This window comes from Marmota flaviventris, chromosome 9 (genome assembly GCF_047511675.1).
Source record: "Marmota flaviventris isolate mMarFla1 chromosome 9, mMarFla1.hap1, whole genome shotgun sequence".
NCBI classification, from domain to species: Eukaryota; Metazoa; Chordata; class Mammalia; order Rodentia; family Sciuridae; genus Marmota; species Marmota flaviventris.
The window spans coordinates 93326730-93349552 of NC_092506.1; the positions used below are offsets into that span (position 1 = coordinate 93326730).

At 35.8% G+C, this 22823-nt stretch overlaps 1 protein-coding gene across 3 annotated transcripts in view; it reads left to right on the forward strand.

Moving 5' to 3' along the window:
• Cul5 (cullin 5) overlaps window positions 1–22823 on the forward strand; it is an 84179-nt gene that overhangs the window by 13797 nt on the left and 47559 nt on the right. For 2 of the 3 annotated variants that reach the window (XM_071616669.1, XM_027930619.3), the window contains exons 2-4: window positions 3905–4014; window positions 17742–17841; window positions 21512–21688. In XM_071616669.1, the coding sequence (XP_071472770.1) occupies window positions 3905–4014; window positions 17742–17841; window positions 21512–21688 (387 nt within the window). Of the gene's footprint in view, window positions 1–3904; window positions 4015–17741; window positions 17842–21511; window positions 21689–22823 lie in introns of those variants that run through there. The other variant, XM_071616670.1, reaches the window with a different exon arrangement.

Below are 22823 nucleotides of genomic sequence, written 5' to 3' on the forward strand. Positions count from 1 at the left end.
TGGGAATTCGTGGGGCTTGTCTCTTGTTTTTCTCTTCTCAGGAAGTACTGTCCTGGACTGCCTTTTGGCTTTCTAGTTGTTTAGGTGGAAGGGGAAATCTGGCCTGTTATCCCATCATAGTTGAAATGTATTTCTCATTATCTTAATGTCCTTTTCCACCTCCTTATCCAGTATTAATTCTCTTTTTCAATCATTATAATCACTCCCTTCAATATGCTTTTGGCAAATATGGAAGTTCTTGGTAAAAAAGCTAGTGTGTGAGATGATCCTAGATTTATTAACAATTCGAATGCCTTCCCACTTGCTATTCGGAGTAGTAGTGAAAGAAAGCAGAAGAGATTTTGTAGCAAGTTAATAGAGAGGAAGCAGCCTTCAGTCAGTGGAAACATTACTAACTCAGGGTTCATGATTTGAAGATTCCTTTGCTTTTTTTGGGGGGAGGGGGGTACTGGGGATTGAACCCAGGGCACTTAACCACTGAGCAACATCACTGGCCCTTTTTTGTGTTTTATTTAGAGACAGGGTCTCGCTGAGTTGCTTAGGACCTCACTAAGTGCTGAGGCTGGTTTTGAACTTGCAATCCTCCTGCTTCAGCTTCCTGAATTACTAGGATTATGGGCATGTGCCACCATACCTGACTTTCAATGCTTATTGATGAGGCATTTCCTTTTGTAGATAGGAGGTTTGGTATCCTATTGCTTAGTTATGATTTAATGATTTACTCTTAATTTAATAGAGAATAGGTCAAAAATTGCTTGCATCATTTTTGGAATCTGTTTTAATAGAAAGCATTCAGTTATTAAATTCTTCCTTTACTTGAATATTAGGAGAAAATGGTTTTGTAGTTGATCTTGTATATTTCATGAGACGGAACAAAAAATATTTTCTTGCCAAATCTATTGGATTTCAGATCATAACCAGTATTTAATTTATTTGAAGTACCTGCTATTCTAGTCCTCTGCACCATTTTGATTTTGAATTGCAGGATTTATACTATGTTTAATTTTTTTCTTTACTAGAGCTTTATAATTATACATAATAGTTAGGTTCATCACGGCAAACTCATATATGCATGGAAATTGATACTACTATGTTTAATTTTATAAATTACCAAAAGTGCTTATGGAAATAGACTTAGTTGAAATTAGAGAGTATTCTCTTATTAGGAGGATATTATGATTTTCCCTGCTAAAGTCAAGGAAAAACAATTTTTGGGGCAGTACTGGGGATTAAATTCTTGAAACTTGTATGCTCTTTTCGTGATTCTTTCATATATGTTTATTTGCACACTCTTTTTCAAGAGGGAAAAGTAAATGAAGTAGTGAAGTTAACAGGAAAATAACAATAGTAGAAAAAGTAACGTGAAGCTAAACATAAGATTAGTAACATATTATCACAGGCTCACAAATCTGACTGAATTTCTCATTATGAGAGGAGCAAAGTTACCTATGTAATTAACTTAAGTTCTTAAGATAAAAGCAAACTAGTTACTGAAGGAAGAACAACAACTAATTCTGGTACTAAGTTTTGACTGAATATCTTCTATCAGCCCTTATACAGAATACTGTGTGTTGGATATGTTAGAAACTTTCACTTGGGGCAAGACAGGAGGAGGAGCTGTGTGAATATAAGAAGCATCACTTGTTTTCACTCTTGTAAGATTTTAGTAGTTTTTAACCTTTTGGGATCATAGACTTTCAAACATATTTATGTAGTTTGATCTTACTCAAGAGATTCTGATCCAGTAGGTGTGTGGTAGGCTTTAGGAGTTTATATGTAGACTCACCACCCCAGGTGATTTTGATGTGGGTTATTGTCAGACCATGTTTTGAGAAACTGTTTCAGGATTATAATTTCAGGAAACTTGCAGTCAGGACATCAAGCTCAGGTTAAGAATTTGATTTACTCTTAATTTAATAGAGAATAGGTCAAAAATTGCTTGCATCATTTTTGGAATCTGTTTTAATGAAAGCATTCAGTTATTAAATTCTTCCTTTACTTGAATATTAGGAGAAAGTGGTTTTGTAGTTGATCTTGTATATTTCATGAGACAGAACAAAAAATGTTTTATTGGGGGTATAGCTCAGTGATAGAGCACTTACCTAGCATGTAAATGGCCCTGTTGGGTTTAATCACCAGCACCTGTAAGTGGGGGAAAAAAGAACCTGTGATTAGTGAGCAATGTCCTCAACAACATTTGTATAAAAAAAACATTATGAATTCCATAAGGTGTTTTGTGCTGGTATATTAGAAAATTAATGACTTTTGTTAATATATTAGCCAAAACAAGTCACATGGGCAGATACATTTAACTTGAAAAGGAACAGAACTAGTGATTAATACACATGAAGTCTTTCTCCCTTTCTTTTTTGGTAATGTAATGAATTAATGGGCTCTTTTTCTCCTAGTGTTGAACCATTTTCACAGTCCTGGGATAAACTATGTATGATTATGAGGAATCATTGTTCTGGTATACCACTTGTTTGGTTTGGTTGTATTTGGGCTTTGTTTTTATTATTTATTTATTTATTTTGGTTTTTGATACTGGGAATTTAACCCAGGGACATTTTACCACTGAACCACATCCCTAGCCCTTTTTATTTTGAGACAGGGTTTCTCTGAATTGCTTAGGGTCTTGCCAAGTTGTTGAAGCTGACCTTAAACTTGTGATCTCAGCCCCCTGAGCCACTGGAATGACAAGTGTGTGCCATCACACCTGGCTGCTAGTATTTGTTTAGATCTTTGCATCTGTGTTCTGTAGTAAAATTAGCTTAGAGTTTTATTTCTTTTGTTCTCCATTTGGTGTCAAGGTTTTGTTGGCATTATAAAATGGATGAGTACCTTTCCATGTTTTCATCCCCCAATTTTGAGAGCTTATGTAGATTTCCAACATACAGGTAACCCTCTCCACAGTTCCACATCTGTGGATTCAACCAACCATGGGTTGAAAGTATTCAGGAAAATATTGTACAGACCTTTAAACATGTATACACTTTTTTCTTGTTATTTCCCAATAATACAGTATAACAACTATTTACATAGCATTGACATTAGGTAATATAAGTAATCAAGGGACGATTTAAAGTATATGTAGGTAATATGCAAGCACTATATCATTGTATGTAAGGGACTTGAGCCTCTGAAGCTTTTGGTATCCATGTGAAGTCCTGGAAGCAGTCACTGTGGATACCAGGGAACAACTGTTCTTTTTATGAAGCTCAGGGCAGCCCTTACTGCTGACACTGAGTAGAAAAGCTCCTAGAATTTACTGAAAGCTGTTGTAATCTTAGTTACTATTCATTATAGGGAAAGGATTCAGATTAAGATCTGCCAAAGGAAGAGAAGAACAGGGCAGTCTAGGAGGGATTCAAACACAGAACTTCTGATGTCCTCTTTTTCTTCTGGCATCAGAATGTGACAGTATGCTAATCAACCTATCAACCTCTCCTCCTCATCCCCTTTGTGCAGTGCTGAAAATTGAATCCAGAGTCTCATGTATGATAGACAAATGGTCTACCATTAAGCTGTACCCCTACCCCAGTTTTTCTCTTAAAATTTCAGCCTCCATCTTTTTCTCTCTCTCTTATCTGTCCGCCCTCTCCTTCAGCCCCCATCTTCCACCCACCCCTAAATGTCTGTGATGCTGGGGATTGAATCCAGGGCTTCATGCATGCTAGGCTGAAGTTCTACCATTAAGCTATATCCCCATCTCCAGTTTTTCTCTTTTATAGTTTTCTTCCTATGACTTCTTGATATAAGCCTAGAGGGATTCCATTATGGAAAACTGGCTCTTTTAAATTTGAGCTTTACATTTCTCTAGGTAGCCCTTAAAAGACAAAAGCTACAAGACACTTTTGATATAATTGCATTTAAATTAAAGTACTTTTTTTTTTTTTTTTTAAAGAATAAAGGTTCTCTTCAGTTTGAAGACAAGTGGGATTTCATGCGTCCGATTGTTTTGAAGCTTTTACGCCAAGAATCTGTTACAAAACAACAGTGGTTTGATCTGTTTTCGTAAGTAATTTATTAATTCTGTTGCTACCATAAAGCTAATTTTGATATCCTTCTGTATCCAAATGGAATGTGTTATTCAGGATGGTCTGTTTACCTGTTTAAAGTTATTACTAGTTTTGTTGGGGGTCCCCAAGACTTTCCCTAGGTTCATTAAGGACTCACAGGATGGAACATAAAGTCATACTCATGGCTATGACTTATTATAGTAAAAGGATACAAATGAAAATCGGCAAAGGGAAAGGGCACATGCAGTGAAGTTGGGGGAGGGGAGGAAGGCAACAAGCACAAGTTTCTAAGGGACCTCTCCCAGGGGAGTTACACAGGGCACAATAAATTTCCCCAGCAACAAGATTAACAACTTGTGATATGTTGTCTACCAGAGAAACTTGATAGAGACTCAGTGTCCAGGGTTTTTATAGGAACTGATTACATAGTATGTGCCTGGCACGTACCAAAATTCTAGACTACCTGAAAGACAGCAGGTGTTCAGTGTAAACCAAATTGTTTATATAAACAGTTTAGGTACAGTGGGCCACTATTCTCAGGAAAGTGTAGGAAATTGTTGACTACTTACGTTCTCCACTGCCAACCAAAGGATAACCTTACAAGCAGGCATTTCTAAGGAATTCAGTGTGGGCTTTGCTGTGTTAACTCTTGTCCTTTGAGTAAAATGTCTTTATAGCAAAATTATTGTTAGTAGGCCTCCAGGTAGCAGGATAAGACCAACATGTAGTATTGATCTCAATTATACCTTTTGCCAGGAGAGCTGGGGATGTGGCTCAGGGATAGAATTCTTGCCTTGCATGTGTGAGGTCCTGGTTTTGACCCTTAGTGTACACACACACACACACACACACACACACATACACATACACACATACACACACACATACATATTTTTCCCCTACCTTTTAGAGGGCCCACAGTTCTGTATCTGTAGATTCAACCAACTATGGATCAAAAATGTATTTTTTAAATTATACCAACTTTAATCATGCACAGACTTTTTTCTTGTCATTTCCTAAACAATACAGTATAACAACTATTTACATAGTTATTATGAGTAATCTAGAGATTATTTAAAGTTTTTTTTCTGCAGTATTGGGGGACAAACCCAAGGCCTCATGCATGCTACGCAAGTGCTCTACTGATCTACATCCCCAGATCCCTTATTTAAAGTGTATCTAGCCAGCACTATGGCTTATGCCTATAATCCCAGCAGCTCCAGAGGCTGAGACAGGAGGATCCTGAGTTCAGAGCCAACTTCAGCAACATAGAGGCACTTAGCAACTCAGTGAGAAATACAAATAGGCTGGTGATGTGGCTCAGTTGTTGAGTGCCCCTGAGTTCAATCCCTGGTACCAAAAATAAATAAAGTATATCTAGGTAATACACAAATACTGTGTCATCCAGTGTATGACACTGGATTTAGCAAGCCAAAACAAATTCCATTAGCCATAAAGTTTACCTTAGAAGACCAAGTGATTTTCCTTCTTCAGTTTCTGTATGAACCATTTTTGTTTTGTGTGTGTGTGTTTTAAACAGTCTTGCTAAGTTGCTTAGGCTAGCCTTGAACTTGTGATCCTCCTGCTTTAGCCTCCTGAGTAGCTGGGATTATAGACTTGTGCCACCACATCCAGTGAATCTTAAAAAAAAAAAAAGATGGTCTGAGGCATCAATTTAGGCAAAGAGCCAGTAAGTTGAAGCAAACCTGAAAGCTTTCCAGGATTATATCAAGGTGATGATGGCCAGAGCGCACACACAAATGTAATCTTAGAGGACAAATGTGATATTCTTGGAAACAAGTTTTCAATTGTTAGTGTTCCCCTAAGTAAAACATACCTTAGTCAGGTAGTACAGATTAACAAGGCCCCCACTGTTGCCTCCTATTGTGGGACCTTTCACCTTAGGGTTCCAAGGCCAGTAGTACAATATGTTTAATTCAGTTCAGGCGTTGGTTTCTGATGGCTTGCCTGATGTCAGTTTTTGCTTATCTGTCACAATAGTTCATTTGCCTCACTAGTGTGAACAATATCTGGAGGTGTTTTACATGGAAGTACAGAAACGGGGGCTTGAGGGGCTGAGGTTGTGGTTCAGTGGTAGAGCACTTGCCTCACACATGTGAGGCACTGGGTTCGATCTTCAGCACTGCATAAAAATAAACGAATAAAATAAAGGTGTTGTGTCCATCTACAACTAAAAAATATTTAAAAAGAAAGTAACGGAAGAAACTGGGGTTTTAAAAACTTTTCAAGATGGGCTTATGTTACCTCCTACACTATTTTCCTTGTTCATTCATCTATTAAACAGCCTAGAAAAGATATTTCTTTCTGTGGGCAGCTGTATTTAATAGCTAAAACAGCCTTAATAATGTATGTTTACCAGGAGGGGTAAGGAGAAGGGAAGAGAAATAGAGTTAAGTTATTAATCTGTTGCAAACTGTAGCTAATCTGGAAAGCTAAACACAAGTCAGTAGCAGTGTGATCTCAAGACTGGGTCAGGAGTCCAATCTGTAATGAGTGGGTAAAGGATTAACATTTTGTGGTTTGCCTTATTTCAGTTTGTAACATTTAGCAGGAACCACAGTGAGGAGTGCAGTTGTTAGTCTCTATATTAGTATTTAGAGCCAATTAGCCACTTGATTTTTGGATGGTCTTGTCAAAGAATAAGTCCTTCTCTCTGGACATCTGTAAGCGATTGAGACAGTCCAATTAGAATCCATGATGTTTTCATAGGTTATGGATCCACAAAAGAGTGTTATGTATTTATTTATAGTACTTGGGATTAAACCCAGGGTACTCTACCCACTCAGCTACATCCCCAATCCTTTCAGTTTTTTGAGACAGAGTCTCACTAAGTTGTTGAGGCTGGCCTTGAACTGGCCTTGATCTCCGTCAGTCTTCCAAATTGCTGGGATTACAGGTGTGCCACCACCATGTCCAGCAGAAGAGCACCTTTTAAATATTAAACATCTTCAAGGCACAGTCATGTTTATGGAGCATATTCCTGCTTCCAGTTTAGCACAGCTTGTGTTGAGATTGAAATAGCCCAAGCTCAGAATCGGGTTTCAGCCTGGAGTTGGATCCAGGCAATTAAGATATGTGAGTTCAGGACTTCAGAAAAGCCTTTGGCTTTTCTTTGACAATGGCAAAGCTAAGATGTTGCAGCCTTCACAAACATGTTCTAAGTCCAGATGTCAAGCAAGCATATCCTACGCCTATTATATCTTGTCTAGTCTTGGAGTCCCAATTGATCCACTCAAATATATGCACTAAGCTTGAAAAATCATCAGCCTCTAATCAGTCAGACATCTGATTTCACAAGAGCTTAGTAGTAATGCAAAACTGCTTTTTAAAACTACCAAACTGAAAAATAAAACAAAAACCCTCCCAAATTGTAATTCCATCTTGCAATTTCCTTTGTTTCTTTGTTTGTATCCCTTTTTCTAGAGACCCCCAATAGATTAAAAAATCATTGTTGATATCATCTACAATAAATTTTATATAGAAATTTATTCTCTTTCTAGTGCTCAGAGTTTTAAAATACCAGTTTCTTCACTAGCAGGGGAAAAAAAAACAAGTTATAGACTACTTTTTTTGGTAACTTTTCTTGATTGAGGTGATCCATCTAGTATGTATGTATATATGTATTTTTGTGATGTTGGGGATTGGATTCAGGGTCTTAGATATGCTAGGCAAGCTCTACCACTTCTGTGAAATGACAAACATAGTACATCAGTTTTTATCATATATCTAGGTATAATAGCAACAAAATACAAAGCCATCTTTCACCATCTCCCCGCTTTTATCCTCATTACACATTTAATTAAACCCCTACTTGTAAATCAGCATTCATAGGATTAATATTATAGTTGCTGGGAGATCCTGACTGAAATGCATGGAATAAAAAGAGACTAGGCTGTGTAAAGCTTTGCACCAGTCTCTGATTTAACTATTATTTGCTCATACTTAGAGGGGGGAAAAATAAATAAATAAATAAATGTTTTTTAACATTTTTAGTTCATCCAGAATTCACTTTTGGGAGCTTTGGGGACCCCCCCCCCTTAAGAACAAAACCCAAAGACAATTGAGAGGGTCAATTCCCCTGGGGTTAGATCTGTCCTTTTGAAATTTCATAGATAACTTTTACCTCTCACAACACCTAGAAGCTCAGCTGCTATTTCAAATCATGGTTGATTTCATAGCCACTCAGCAAGAGTGTCAACCTGCTGGCTTCATCCTGCCTTGTGACTCCTGACACTAACCATGTCAGCAGTCCCGAGATCATCCTAGGTTCAGCAGTTGCTGACAAGACTCATAGGATTCACCATGTAGTTATATTCATGGCAATGGTTTATTCCAGTGAAGGATACAAAGCAAAATCAACAAAGGGAAAAGGTATATGTGGCAAAGTCTGGGGGAAACCAGGTATAAGCTTCCAAAATGTCATGTCCCAGAGAAGATACACAGGATGACTTAACTCTTTCAGCAACTAATTTTGACAACACATAAGAAATGCTGGGTACCAGCGAAGTTCCTTAGAGACTTAGTACTCATTGTTTTTATTGAGGGCTAGTCTCATAACTGCCTTTGCTTGGAACATACCAAAATTCTAGACTCCCACAAGGAAAGCAAGTGTCCAATGTAAATCACATTTTTTTGTTTAAACAGTTTAGGCAGCATGGGGCATTCTTGTCAAGAAATGGTAGAAACCCTCCCTAAATTGAAATTTCTAGGTGCTAGCCACAGGCCAGTCTTGCAGACAGGTCTTTATAAGGATATTAATCTCAGGCCTGCTATCATAATTTTTTTTCTGCATACTAGTAAAGTACTTTATCAATGAATTATAGATTTGTGACTGCATAACCTATGCAGATTAAAGTGTTATATTCTTTATCACGTGGCAGAATACTAATTTCTTAATAACAAGAACTTATTGCACAACAATTAATTTGTATCCATATATCTGCCCTTTGATAAATTATAGTTCAATAAGAAACAGCTGAGGCCTTGAAAAGGTTTTGTTGTTGTTTAAATAAACACAAAGATCTTGGCTAGATTTTTTTTTTTTAAATACCTTTATTTTATTTATTTATTTTTATGAAGTGTTGAGGATTGAAGCCAATGCCTCATGCATGAGAGGCAAGTGTTCTACCACTGAGCTACAACTCCAGCCCCAAGGTTTGGGTTTTTTTTTTATAGCATTCACTGGTCACAGTGGCTCATGCCTGTGATTCCAGCAACTCAGGAAGATCACAGTTTGAGGCCAGCCTGGGCAACTTTAGTGAGATCCTGTCTTGAAACAAAAGTTGGGAAAGTAGCTCAATGGTAAGATGCCCCTGGATTCAATCCCCAGTACTGCAAAAAAAAAAAGAAAGAAAGAAAAGAAAAAAAAATATCAGTTTATAGCATTCATGTATACATACATTTTTCTTAAATTATTTGGTAATCTTATAAATAATACGTTGACTCTACCTGTTGATTGGATATTCTTTGATTTTATTATTGGGTGCTCTTTGTTAATATGATTTATCATCTTGGGTAATGTTTTCTGAATACCCCTCAGTGGAGGAAAAAAGCATAGAATGGTGATATTCCCTGCTTAAAGTATTTTTCTAAGCAGAAATAGTAATCTTGTACCTGCCATAGTTGGTGGCCTTGATCTTCTTGGAGTACCTTAAAGCACCTTCATACCTTAAAATACCTCATTATATAATCCTTTCAGATAAAATGATTGTGTATATCTTATCATGGCATCATCAAAGTTATGTGACAGTAATTAAGACTCTTCTAAAAATTTAGCCATATTTTGATTAGATTAATCATTAAAATTTAGGTTGCCCTTTATCTTTCTATGTCTGATCAACTAATACAATGTGTTAATATTAACTATATTGATTATTTGAAATTTCTTCCCCCTTTCTCATAATCTGTGTCGAGTGCTATTGGTGTTTTGGGTGGGTAGCATAAGAGCATGTCCTGAATATTGTGCAATATTTATCAGCTCTGGTTTTTACCTTTGTCGGTCTCCAGTAGTGGACATTCCCTGTGTGCCTCCCTACCCCCATTAATGAAACAAACAGAAATTTTCATGTGTTTCTGCATATCCTTTTGGGGAAGTGATAGCTCCTTCCATTGAGAACTGCTGTTCAAGATCTATGGTGTTAGGTGACTCTTATCACTGAGCTACATTCCCAGCCCTTTTTATTTATTTTTTATTTTATTTTTTTAAGAGAGAGAATTTTTTAATATTTATTTTTTAGTTTTCAGTGGACACAATATCTTTATTTTATTTTTATATGGTGTTGAGGATCGAACCCAGCGCCCCTCGCACGCCTGCCAAGCGCGCTACTGCTTGAGCCACATCCCCAGCCCCCCAGCCCTTTTTATTTTTGAGATAGGGTCTCACTAAGTTGCTTAGGGCCTCACTAAGTTGCTGAGGCTGGTTTTGAACTTGTGATCCTCCTGCCTCAGCCTCCCAATCTGCTGGTATTACAGGCATGTTCCATCATGCCCAGTTTATTATTCAGTTATGAAAGATGTTTCTTTCATTACTAAGTTGGTTTTTATAATGTCATTTTCTCGTTTCCCTGTTTATCTCATCTCAGTTGTCTTAGCCAACTCATCTTTGTGTGCCCCTCAAATGTTTATTTCTTCCAGAGCTCCATTTTCTTCTTATTCTTTTACCTGAATACTCATGTCTACATAAGCAGTCCAGATTATTCTCCAGGGTTGAACTTTTCAACCCATGTGGCTACTTACTTCCTGCATAAATCTGTTTCCATATGTACTTCAAATTCAGAATGATAAAAATGTTTTTCATAGCTTCCAGATTTTTGGTTCAGACTATCTTTGAATATCCTGATTTTTATTCCTTTATGTCTAGTTGATTACTAGGTATTATAGATTTTTATTAAATATCTCTTGAATTGAACTTCATTCCAGGTGTTTTTGTTTTTTTTTTTTGCCATTGTCTGTCTGAAGGATTATAGTCATTCTCTCTCCCTTTCTCTTTTTCTATGTCTCTGTATATTAAATGCTGCATAACAAATTACTCTAAAACTTAGCAACTAAACCCACAAATGTTTATTATTGCAGAATTTCTGAGTTAGGAATGGTAATGGTTTCACTGACTCAGCATCTCTCATGAGGTCACAGTCAAGCTTTCAGCAAAAGATTTATGCCTAATTCAAATAGGGCTGAATAATCTTCCAAGCTCACTCACATGATCTTAGCAGGGCTCAGATCTTCATGTGCCCTTGACTGAAGACTTCAGTCCTTCCATATGGCTGTTTATAGCTTGATTTCCCTAGAGAAAGTCCAGTTGTATATCCTTTAACAATAAGACTACATTCTGAAAAATGTATCATCGGATGATTTCCTCATTCTGTGAACATCATGGAATGTACTTTTCACAGCCTACATAGTATAGATCAATCACTCAAGGTATCCTCTTGATAAAATCAAGAAAAACGCAATTAACGTGAGATGATTGAGACCACTGCCAGCACAACATGACATACCGTTTTACAATAAACTTTATTTTTTAATAAGTAGAAGGATTATACTCTTTTTTAGTGAGGTGACTTTTTAAAATAGCTTTATTTTATTCATTTACTTTTTATGTGGTGCTAAAAATTTAACCCTAGCCCAGGAGTACACTCTTTTTTTTTTAATATATTAATTTTTTTAGTTGTAGTTGGACACAATATCTTTATTTTATTTATTTTTATGTGGTGCTGAGGATCGAACCTGGGGTCTCGCACGTGCTGGGCAAGCGCTCTACCGCTGAGCCACAACTCCAGCCCCCAGGAGTACATTCTTAATAAAAATATAGTAAACTCATAAGCCAATAATGTCATTCATTAGCATTATTAAGTATTGCATACTGTACATAATTGTATGTGGTATACCTTTATATACCTGGCAGTACAGTAGATGTGTTTATACCAGCATCACTAACATGAGTTATACCTGTGCTGTGACATGAAGATATGACATGATGATGACTATGATATCACTAGGTGATAGGAATATTTCAGCTCCATAATAATCTTATGGGGCTCTGCTGTATACGTGACTCTCATTGAAACATTCTCTGGTGCTTAAGTATAATCTGAAAAGAGTGCTCTTAAGACCTAAGCTATGGTATTTTAGAACATAATTTTGGACATGACAAGCCATTACTTCTACTCTGTGCTCTTGATTATGCAGACAAATCCTTGTACACTGTGGTGGGAAACTATACAAGTGTATGAACACCAGGAGGCATGGATCATTGGGGGAGGGCATCTCGGACACTACTTCAAGTCCTGTGTGCATAGTCTCTTAGGAAACATTTTACTTTTTGAGGGTTGCCAGAATAGCTACCTATTAAATCATGTGTATTAATTATATTTCTAAATTCTCTTATGTCTTTAACTTTTTCTACTAGATTTTCAAATGTAGAGAGTTTGTGATAGATGCTGTTCCTTAGTTAAGCCAACACCCATTCCCAGTTCTCTTTTTACTTGTATACCTTCCACTACAGAGGCTGGTTACTTCCTGTTTACTTCTTTGGCCCTCCTTGATGCTTGGGTTGCTCTGTGACAGTGCTGGAACTACGTCTCCAGGAGACTTGTAGGAAAGTTTTTTGCTTTCCAAGATGATCTAAATTAATGTGCGTGGCACTGTCCTCCCTTTCTTCCCTTTGTAGTCACGGAGATAAGAGGCTAACATACTAAGATGGCAGAGTGGAAAGAAAAAGGTCCTGGTGAGTCTCTGAACAGACACTAATAATTGCCTACTTCTAGACTTCTTGCTATGTGAGAAAAATACCATCTTAATGGTTTAAGTTGCTATTAATTGAGTTTATTTGGTTTTAGCCAAAGGCATCTTTTTTTTTTTTTTTTTCAAACCAGGGATTGAACCCAGAGGCACTCCACCATTGAGTTACATCCCCAGTCCTTTTTATTTTATTTTGATACAGGATCTCGCTAAGTTGCTTAAGGCTTTACTAAGTTGCTGAGGCTGGCTTTCAACTTGGGATCCTCCCTCCTCAGCCTCACTCAGATTATAGATGAGCAATACTGCACTTAACTAGCTAAATGCATTTTAACTGATAAAAGGATGTGTAAAGTATTCCTATGTATTTGTGTCAATGTGGGCTTTTTTTTTTCCAAGCTCTTACATTTATAATTGTTTTTGGCTTTCTATTTATATGTACATGTGTGTACATATAAATAGATTGACATATCTTCTAAATAATGCTTTTATCAATTATAATATTTCTTCTTACTACTACTTTTAACTGTAAATTTCTCTTTGGGCCAGACACTGTACTGTATACCTGTAACCCCAGTTACTTGGGAAGCTGAGGCAGGAGGAGCTCAAGTTCAAGGCTAGGCTGAGCAATTTAGTAAGACTCTATTTCAAAATAAAAAATTTAAAGGTTGGGGATATAGCTCAGGGCTAAAGTGCTCCTGATTTAATCACTAGTACCTGAAGGGTAGTGGAGTGGTGGGGTGGTGGTGGATATTCCTCTTTGGGTGATCAATATTTCCAGTCTTGCTTTTTTTTTTTTATTTGTGTTTGGTGTTTTATAAAATAAACTGTTTTGAGGTATATGTGTGTATATATACATACGCTTTTATGATAAAATGCACACAAACCTTATTAGCTTTATAATTGTACAATTCAGTGGCATTAATTATATTCACAGTGTTGTGCAAATATCAACACTGTACATTCTCAGAACTTCTTTATTATATTAAACAGAAGCTCCGTACCCATTAAACAATTAACTCTTCCAGACAAAGTGACACATACCTATAATCCCAACTAACTGGGGTGGTAGTGAGGTAGGAGAATCCTAAGTTCAAGGCCATGAACAATTTAGCAAGATCCTGTCTAAAAATAAAAAGGGCTGGATTTTATTTTTTAGCTCAGTGGCAGAGTACCCTGGGTTCAATCCCCAGTACTGTAAAAACAAAAACAACTCTTCTTCCCCCAGCCCCGTATCCCTGGTAACCTCCATTCTACTTTCTGTTATGAATTTGCCTAACTAGGTATTTCATAAATACTAGTCCTTCTTATCCACAGTTTCACTTTCTGTGGTTTCAGTTACCTATTATCAGCTCTGGTCTGAAAATATTAAGTGGAAAGTTCCAGAAATAAACACTTCATAAGTTTTAAATTGTGTGCTTTTCTGAGTAGCATGATGTGCTGTCCCACATCATCTTGCCTGGGTCATAAATCATCCCTCTATCCAGAATATCCATACTATATATGCTACTCTGTTAGGCACCCAGTAGGCTTCTTGATTAGTAGTTGAAGGTAGTTGCATCCCAGTGTTTAGATAACTCTTAATTTACTTAATAATGTCCCCAAAGCACATGAGCAGTGGTGCTGGTAATTCAGATATGTGAAAGAGAAGCTGTTAAGTGTTTCCTTAATTAGACTACATCATAAGTATGCCTGTATGGGGGGAAAAAAAACATAGTGCTATTTGACATTTCAGACATTGACAGGGAGGTCTTGGATCATGTTTTTCGAGAGTCAAGGGGAACTGCTGTAAGCAGAATCATACAGTATTTGTACTTTGAGAAACATATTCCTTTTTGTGTGGTGGAGGGGGTTGGGGATTGGACCTAGGGCCTTTAGCAAGCTAAGCATACACTCTACCAGTCTGCATTCCATCCTTCCGTCCCTCTCTCCCTTTCTTTCTTTTGGGCAGCACTGTGGATCCAACCTAGGCTTTGAACATGTTAGTCAAGTGCTGCTGAGCTGTTTCCAGCACTGCATGCTGTGTCTTTTAATGGATCATTTATTTCAGTTCAAGTTTAATATTATGTCTGATGTTCTTGTTTTTATTACTTTTATCACTCTAGCATTTATGAGGTATTATATTTTCTTTAGTCTTCTTTTCTTTGTTTTTGTTAATTTGAAAAGTTTACTTCTATGAATAGTTATCTTCCTGTTTCTTACTCTCAGAAGCATCCCATAGTGTTATTATTGATTGGAAGCAACATCTTATTATTTTTATGTTACTATTTTAGTTCTTTTCTATCCAAGGAAATTAAAATCTTTGGAATACTTTTCATCTTTTGCTTTTCCTTTTCACCTGCTCCATCTCTTTATTCCTTTAAAATCTTTGAAAAGCAATTATTTCCTTCTTCTCCCATTCCTCAACTCCAAGATTTTTCTGATATAGTTCAGCATTTACAAACAACTTTCCTTATAGCATATCCTTTTTTTAAAAGCATTTTGGCTATATATTCCAAAGAGTATGTTCTTATTCGTTATGGCCTAGCTTCATGTATTTGTTGCTCACTATTGCATCTTCCCTTTTATCTTGAATTATAATCTTTGATATAACAGTGCATGCACCTATATGGATAAATATCAGAAGCAATGCTGAGTGGAAAAATTATCTGAAAAAGTTGTTATTTGATAAGAAGATTTCCATAAAGTTAAAAAATTCTCATAATACTTGGTAAAACTTGAGGGGGAAAAAAGTTCTACTTGTTTATTTCTTGGGAGGTAGGGAGGAGGGTAAGAACAGGAAAAGGAACATAAAGAACTTTATGGATATCATATAATACATTCCTTGAATATAGAACATTACTTAAAATGTGTATAAACATTGACCAGGAAATTCACCATGCTCTGTTATGTGTTTTTGGGGAAAAAAAAAAAAGTGTACATTGAGAAACCTTCCTCCCTGTTGAAGCAAAGAATAACTTGGAGGTTGAGAAAAAAGAACTAGGGAAAATGTACCTGATCACTCAAAAGTTTGTTAGGTAAGATTTCTTCACCCCCCCAACCCACTTAGGTAAAATTTCTAGGAAGCTCTCCAACCCCATCTTTTTTACCGCACCATTCCTCTTTTCTTATGAAACTCAAGTCACAGTTAAGCCCTTTGACATATACCCGGCATTGGTTTGAGTATGTCAGGGATACTAAGATAGGCCTGTATGGGGTAGGCACAGGACTCCTTTGATGGGTGACTTTGGCTCCAGAACCCTTCACCAGCTTTAATCAACCTTGTTACAACTGCACTGCAGTCTAGGACTCTTGCTGCCCATCTACCTTTCTTTACCCTTACAGAGATCAGACCTACATTTTCTTGCTCACTTTCCATGCGCCTTCAAGTCATTCATTCCCTCAATGTATCTCATATTTCTCATCCTATCTGCTTCTTGAAAGATCTAAACTAATGCAGGAGTCAGTGTGAACTGCCTAGCATATAGTAAGCCAGGACTGTGTGTATTAATATTGTTATGGAAAACTAAATAACAGATAATGGTAACTGTGGTATTGGACATGTCCAAATCAGGGATATTTAGGAGATAGGTACAATATAGAAATATATTTAATACGAGTACATGTTCAGAAAATTAATTTCTTAATTACCACATTATAGAGCAGGGAAACTTAGAACAAAATAGTTTGCCAAGCACAGTTTCACAAATCTCTAATCTCAGCTACTCCAAAGGCTAAGGAAGGATGACCACAGGTTCAAAGCCAGCCTCAGCAATTTAGCAAGATTTTTGTCTCAAAAATAAAATATAAAAAGGACTGGAGATGGAGCTCAGTGGTTAAATGCTTCAGGGTTCAATCCCCACTAGTATGGTGGGTTGGGGGAAGGATCTTAGGTTGAGGATTCATTTAATTAAAAAAATATGTATAGGGGGCTGGGGATATAATTCAGTTGGTAGAGTGCTTGCCTAGAATGGACAAGGCCCTGGGTTCAATCCCCAACACCACCACCACCCAAAAAAAAAAAAATGTAGAGACACACATACACACACACACACACACACACGGATATATATATATATATATATATATATATATATATATATGCATATATATATATATATATATATATATATATATGCATATATATATATATATATATTTCATTCTCCAGGGATGCAGTCAATAGATAATGGAAGCTTTGATATAAAGATTATCCAAAAAAACCCCAAAATATCTCCAGAATTATATGTTAATAACCAAATAATTTGCCTTCTGATAAAATGTCAGCTTTATAAGTTCAGTTTTTTTTTGTTTTTTTGGTACCAAGGATTGAAACCAGGGCCACTTTACCTCTGAGCCACATCCCCAGCCCTTTGTATTTATTTTGAGACAGGGTCTCACTAAGTTGCTTAGGGCCTTGATAAGTTGCTGAGGCAGACTTTGAACTTGTGATCCTTCTATCTGAGCCTCCCAAGTTGCTGGGATTACAGGTGGGTTCCACCACTCCTGGCAAAGTTTTTATGTACTAATTTATGATAGCTTTTTGTTGTTTTTATTTTTGGTTTAAATTAAGGAGACAGTTGTCCCTGTAATGAATAGACAGGAGAAGCTGAGATATATGCTTTAATGGGTTTTAATATCTAATTTTCTTAAAAAGATAGTTTATATCTGTTGTAAGGACATACTTGTTTTTGCACAAGAAAATGTTAGTAAGTTAGCTTTGGGGAGTGAGATTGAGATATGAAGATATGCCTTTATAATGAAATTTTATATAGTAAAAAAGAGAATTAAGAAGGAAAATGCAAATAAAAACAGATGTATTTGTGTGAGACAACTTAGAGTGCTTGATTCTTGGGAATGAATTCAAGCACCATTAGCTTAATGTACCACGGTCCATGGAAGCTGGCCTATACAGATCTTAAGATGAATTTTTTTTTCTGTTCTTGTTCCATTAATAATGTCTGTTTACTTTATTATTTTTAACAGGGATGTGCATGCAGTCTGTCTCTGGGATGATAAAGGCCCAGCAAAAATTCATCAGGCTTTAAAGGAAGATATCCTTGAGTTTATTAAGCAAGCACAGGCAGTAAGTTCTGTATCTTTTTTTTTTTTTTGGTGCTGGGGTTTGAACCTAGGGCCTCTCACAGATGCTAAGCATATACTCTACTGCTGAGCTATATCCCAGCCTCAGATTGGTTATACAACTACACAGACAATATTATATTTTGTGATTTTGAAAGTAACAATTCCTTAATCCCAGCAGCTTTGGAGGCTGAGACAAGAGGATCATGAGTTCAAAGCCAGCCTCAGTAAAAGCAACTCAGTGAGACTCTGTCTCTAAATGAAATACAAAATAGGGCTGGGGATGTGGCTCAGTGGTTCAGTGCCCCTGAATTCAATCCCTGGTACCTCCCAAAAAATAAAGTAAGACTTTCTGAAGTAATTTAAAATATTATATTGACTTCTGACACATCTGTTTATTTAAAAATGAAATTATTGTCATTTGTTGGATGTTTACCTCTTATTGTGATAATTTCTGTCTATTATCTCTAATTAAAAGATGCTATAAGGAATTTAGTTTTTTATACATTTTTTAAGAAGTCTCCATTGTCATTATTTTTTGGCCCTAGGTTAAGCCACATAAATCTTTTTTTCATCTCATGACCTCTTTCAGGTGGATAGTAATTTTCTTCAATTCTAGATACTTCTCTGAATAAAAAATCCTGGGAGTGTCCTTTGTTTTGCTGTTGCTGCCTGAAGTCAGCATTCTTATGTTGGTATTATGAGTAAAATTTTAATTTTACTTAAATGAGGACAAAGGTCATTTAGGCCATTGGTTCATTATACAAGCATTAGTTTTGTTTTCATTGACACCTTTGTTTTTTTGGAAAAGTGAATGCAGAAGTAATGTATTATTTTGAAACAACATTAGCAAAATGAATGAATCCCTTACCACTTTGAGAAGTGGCCTAAGAACATGAAATTTTTCTTTTGTATAAAATGAAAACTAGAGGGCTAGAATTTCTTATTCTCTAGGTAAATCTTTGTCTTGTACAACATTTGTAAATGTTGTTTGTTAAAAATGTTAAATACTAATAGCTACTTAGCAATTCAAAATTAAAAATGAGTTTTTCTATATAGAACTCAAAGGAAGATATTCAAATCAAGTATATGACTGGTGTATATTTAATTCTGCTGGTAGCCACTGCCATGATAGGATAAGAATGATGGGTATTATTTACACAATTGTTTTAGTGATACTATAAATAAGTTTTTTAAGATTATAGTTTTATAGGAAATGATCTTTTAATGAAAATAAATCCTGTTTTTAAGCTTTACTTAATGAAATTAAATGTTTCAAATCAATTTAATTAAAACTATGCATAAAACTGACTTAGAAATACCTTTTCCATTTGGATTAGAAAATATGAGCTTTTCTGTTTATAACTTTTGGTAAAGATAAATTATGTTTATTTCAAATTGATAGTTTTGTTAGTTTCTGGAAATAGGCTAATAAAGATTCATCTTAAATTAGGTGTGATATACTTATAATCCTAGTGACTAGGGAGACTGAGGCAGAAGGATGCCATGTCTGAGGCCAACCTGGACAATTTAGCAAGACCCTCAGCAATTTAGTGATAAAACATTTATTCTCAATGGGCTGTGGTTGTGCCTCAGTGGTAGAGCACGTGTCTGGTATGTGTGAGGCCCCTGGGTTCAGTTCTCAGCACCACATACAAATAAATAAATAAAGGTCCACCCACCAATGACTAAAGAAATATTTTTAAAAAATATTTATTCCAAAATTAAAAAACAAAAATGGCTGGGGATGTAGCTTAGTGGTAAAGTGCTACTGGGTTCAATCTCCAGTAGGAAAAACAAACAAACAAAATCTTCTTAGATATTGTTAACAGTTGTTTAAAAATGTAGTTACTTAATACTAGCAAACAAAATATGTAAGAATTTCACTGTAACATGACCCGATAAAGTCTAGAATATGTATCTGAGGAAGGGCCGGACTCGGTGTTGCATGACTATAATCCCAGTGACTGGGGAGGCTGAGGCAGAAAGATGCCACGTTCAAGTCCAGCCTTAGTAATTTAGTGAGTCCTTAAGCAATTTAGCAAGACCCTGACTCTAAATAAGAAATAAAAAGGGGTAGGGACTTGGCTCAGTGGTTGAACACCTCTAGGTTTAATCCCCAGTTATGTGCCCCTGCCCCCCAAAAATTTTGAAAAGAACTTAAGACCACTGATACAGAGCAGTTAAAACTGTAGGAATATCAATGGCAGACATGAGTATATAATTTTAAAAGATAATTTTTAACTCAAGAATATCTAGCTTTGTGATTCATTTGAACTTACCTTGTTAGGAAGAACCATATTTCCCAAATAAGAAAGGTGCTATGCATTAAAATGTTTATGGCATTATTTAAAATGATGCAAAAAAGGGTCTGGATAGCTCACTGGTAGATTACCAGAGGTATATTTGTGGGGGTGAGGGGGTGCTAGGAGTTAAAGACCAACCTAGGCAACTTAGTGAAACCACCTATCTCAAAGCAAGACAACAAAAGCAAACAATATTTGAGAAATCATTAGGAAATTGGTTTTTTCTTTTTTTAGATTAGCATAATGACTTTATTTTATTTTTCAATCCTGGGCATTGAACCCAGGGCCTTACACATGCTAGGCAAGTACTATAGCACTGGATTATTGTTCCAGCCAAAGATAATTATTTTGTTCATAATTTTGTGATTTAGTTATTTGGGCTGGCTCAACTGATTTCACCCAAGCTTCTTAATTCAGCAGTAGTTGGTTGTTGGCTCTGCAGAACCAGGTGGCCCAAGAGGGCCTACTAGTGTTTGATGCTGGTTTTCTCTTTCACCATGTAATTTCTCATTTTTCAAAGAAATCACCCTTAAAGGTGAGATAAGGATCTATAAAACTTCTTCATGTCTAGGCTTGGAAATCTCGTTTTACTACTTTGACATTTTGTTGGTCATAGCAGTTTACCAGACCAGCCTAACCACAAGCAGTGGTCAAATTGACTCCATCCCAGCTTCTTAAAATATTGAGATATATTGCCCAGCATGTGCAAGCCCCTAGGTTTGATCCCTAGCACATCCACTCCTCCCCTACCCTGCAAATTGAGATATAATTCACATATCATAAAATTCAATGTCTTGAAAGCTTGTCATTCAAATGAGCTTTATTATGGTCACAAAGTTGGATACATCATCCACTAATTGCCACGTATTTTCATCTCCCTAAAACAAAAGGCTGTACCTGTTAACAGTCACTTCCTAGTACACCTCCTTACCACTAAACTATTTCTTGTTTTCTGCCTCTGCAGATTTGCCTGTTCTTGATATTTCCTATAAAATATCATCGTATAATATGTGACCTTTTATGATCACATTTTCACTTGGGAAAATCTTTTCAAGATTGATTTTATGTTGTAATATTGATCAGTATTTTTTACTTTTTCTGGATGAATAGTAGTATTTCATCATGTGGCTCTACCACATATAGTTTATCCATTCATCAGTTGATGGGTGTTTCTTCTTGTCTATTATGAATAGTGCTGCTATGAACATTTGTGTACAAGACTTTTGCGAACATGCTTTAATTGCCCTTGGATATAATACAGTTTGTGCAATAAATAAAACATTTTAAAATTATGACATGAATATGTTTTGTTCTTATTTTTCAAAGAACACTATGTTTATTTCAAATTGGTATGATTCTTTTTTCCAGCGAGTACTGAGCCATCAAGATGACACAGCTTTGCTAAAAGCATATATTGTTGAATGGAGAAAATTCTTTACACAATGTGATATTTTACCGAAACCTTTTTGTCAACTAGAGATTACTTTAATGGGTAAACAGGGCAGCAATAAAAAGTCAAATGTGGAAGATAGTATTGTTCGAAAGGTAAGTCAGTTTTTCCTATCGTTTTTCTGGTACTCTTTAGAAAGCGTTGTTTGAAGGCATTTCAAAATAATGCAGACTTTAAGTGAGTTTTTCTGTTTCACATATAAATTCCTTTTTACCTCTTGTTGTATTTTATTGAATAATGATATTTTTAATTTTTTTCTTTTATCTATCTTTAACTTTAGTTCTCTTTCATCTTTTTATTTGGTCTTAAACTATAGATCTTTGTCTTCAAACATTATCTCCTTTGGGCTGGGGTTGTAGTGTTAAGAGAGCTTGCCTAGCATGTGTGAGGCATTGGGTTTGATCATCAGCACCACATAAAAATAAATAAATAAAGGTGTTGGTCCATCTACAACTAAAAAAATAAAACATCTCGTTTGCTTTTCCTTTTTACTTTCAACTTTTTTTATTATTATCTTTAGTATTTAATTTTCCTGTTCTTTTTTTGTCCTTTTATTTTTCTGTAAGTTATTGTTTTTAGTAATCCTTTTATTAGCTTGCTTTCTAATAAGTTTGTGTTTAATTTTTGATAAACTGCTATCATCTTTATAATCTTATAAACTCAGTATGTATCATACTTTTATATTTTGCATGGATTCTAATTAAAAGCACATTCCCAGTAGCTCGTCATGATTTAATGGAAAGAACTCAATCTGGAAAGTGATAAAGGTTTCCCTTGGAACTCTAAATCACTCTTCAACTTTTTGTCGTCTTTTACCAAGTATCTTCCTACTTGTGAGAATCAAAAGTAACTAGAGGTATTTTTCAGGGGTGAGGGGGTGCTAGGGATTGAATTCAGGGCCTCACACATACTAAGCCCTCACTTTACCACTGAGTTACATCCTAAATCCCAACCAGAGAACTGAAAAGTTAAAAATGCCATTTGAACTTTAAATAACCTACTGTTTGCTGTGATGATTATTAAAACTCAGGCATTAAAATAGCATGGTCTAAAAAAAAAGTAATAATAATATCATGGTCTAGGCATTCTTACCTCATCCCACTCTTAAAATTTTCTTAATTTGCACAAAAAAGAAAGACACATTCAGATGCTATTTAATTTGTAATTCTATAATCTTATCCTCTTTTATTTTTCTGTTATTCCTTTATTTTTTGCAATTCTATATGCATT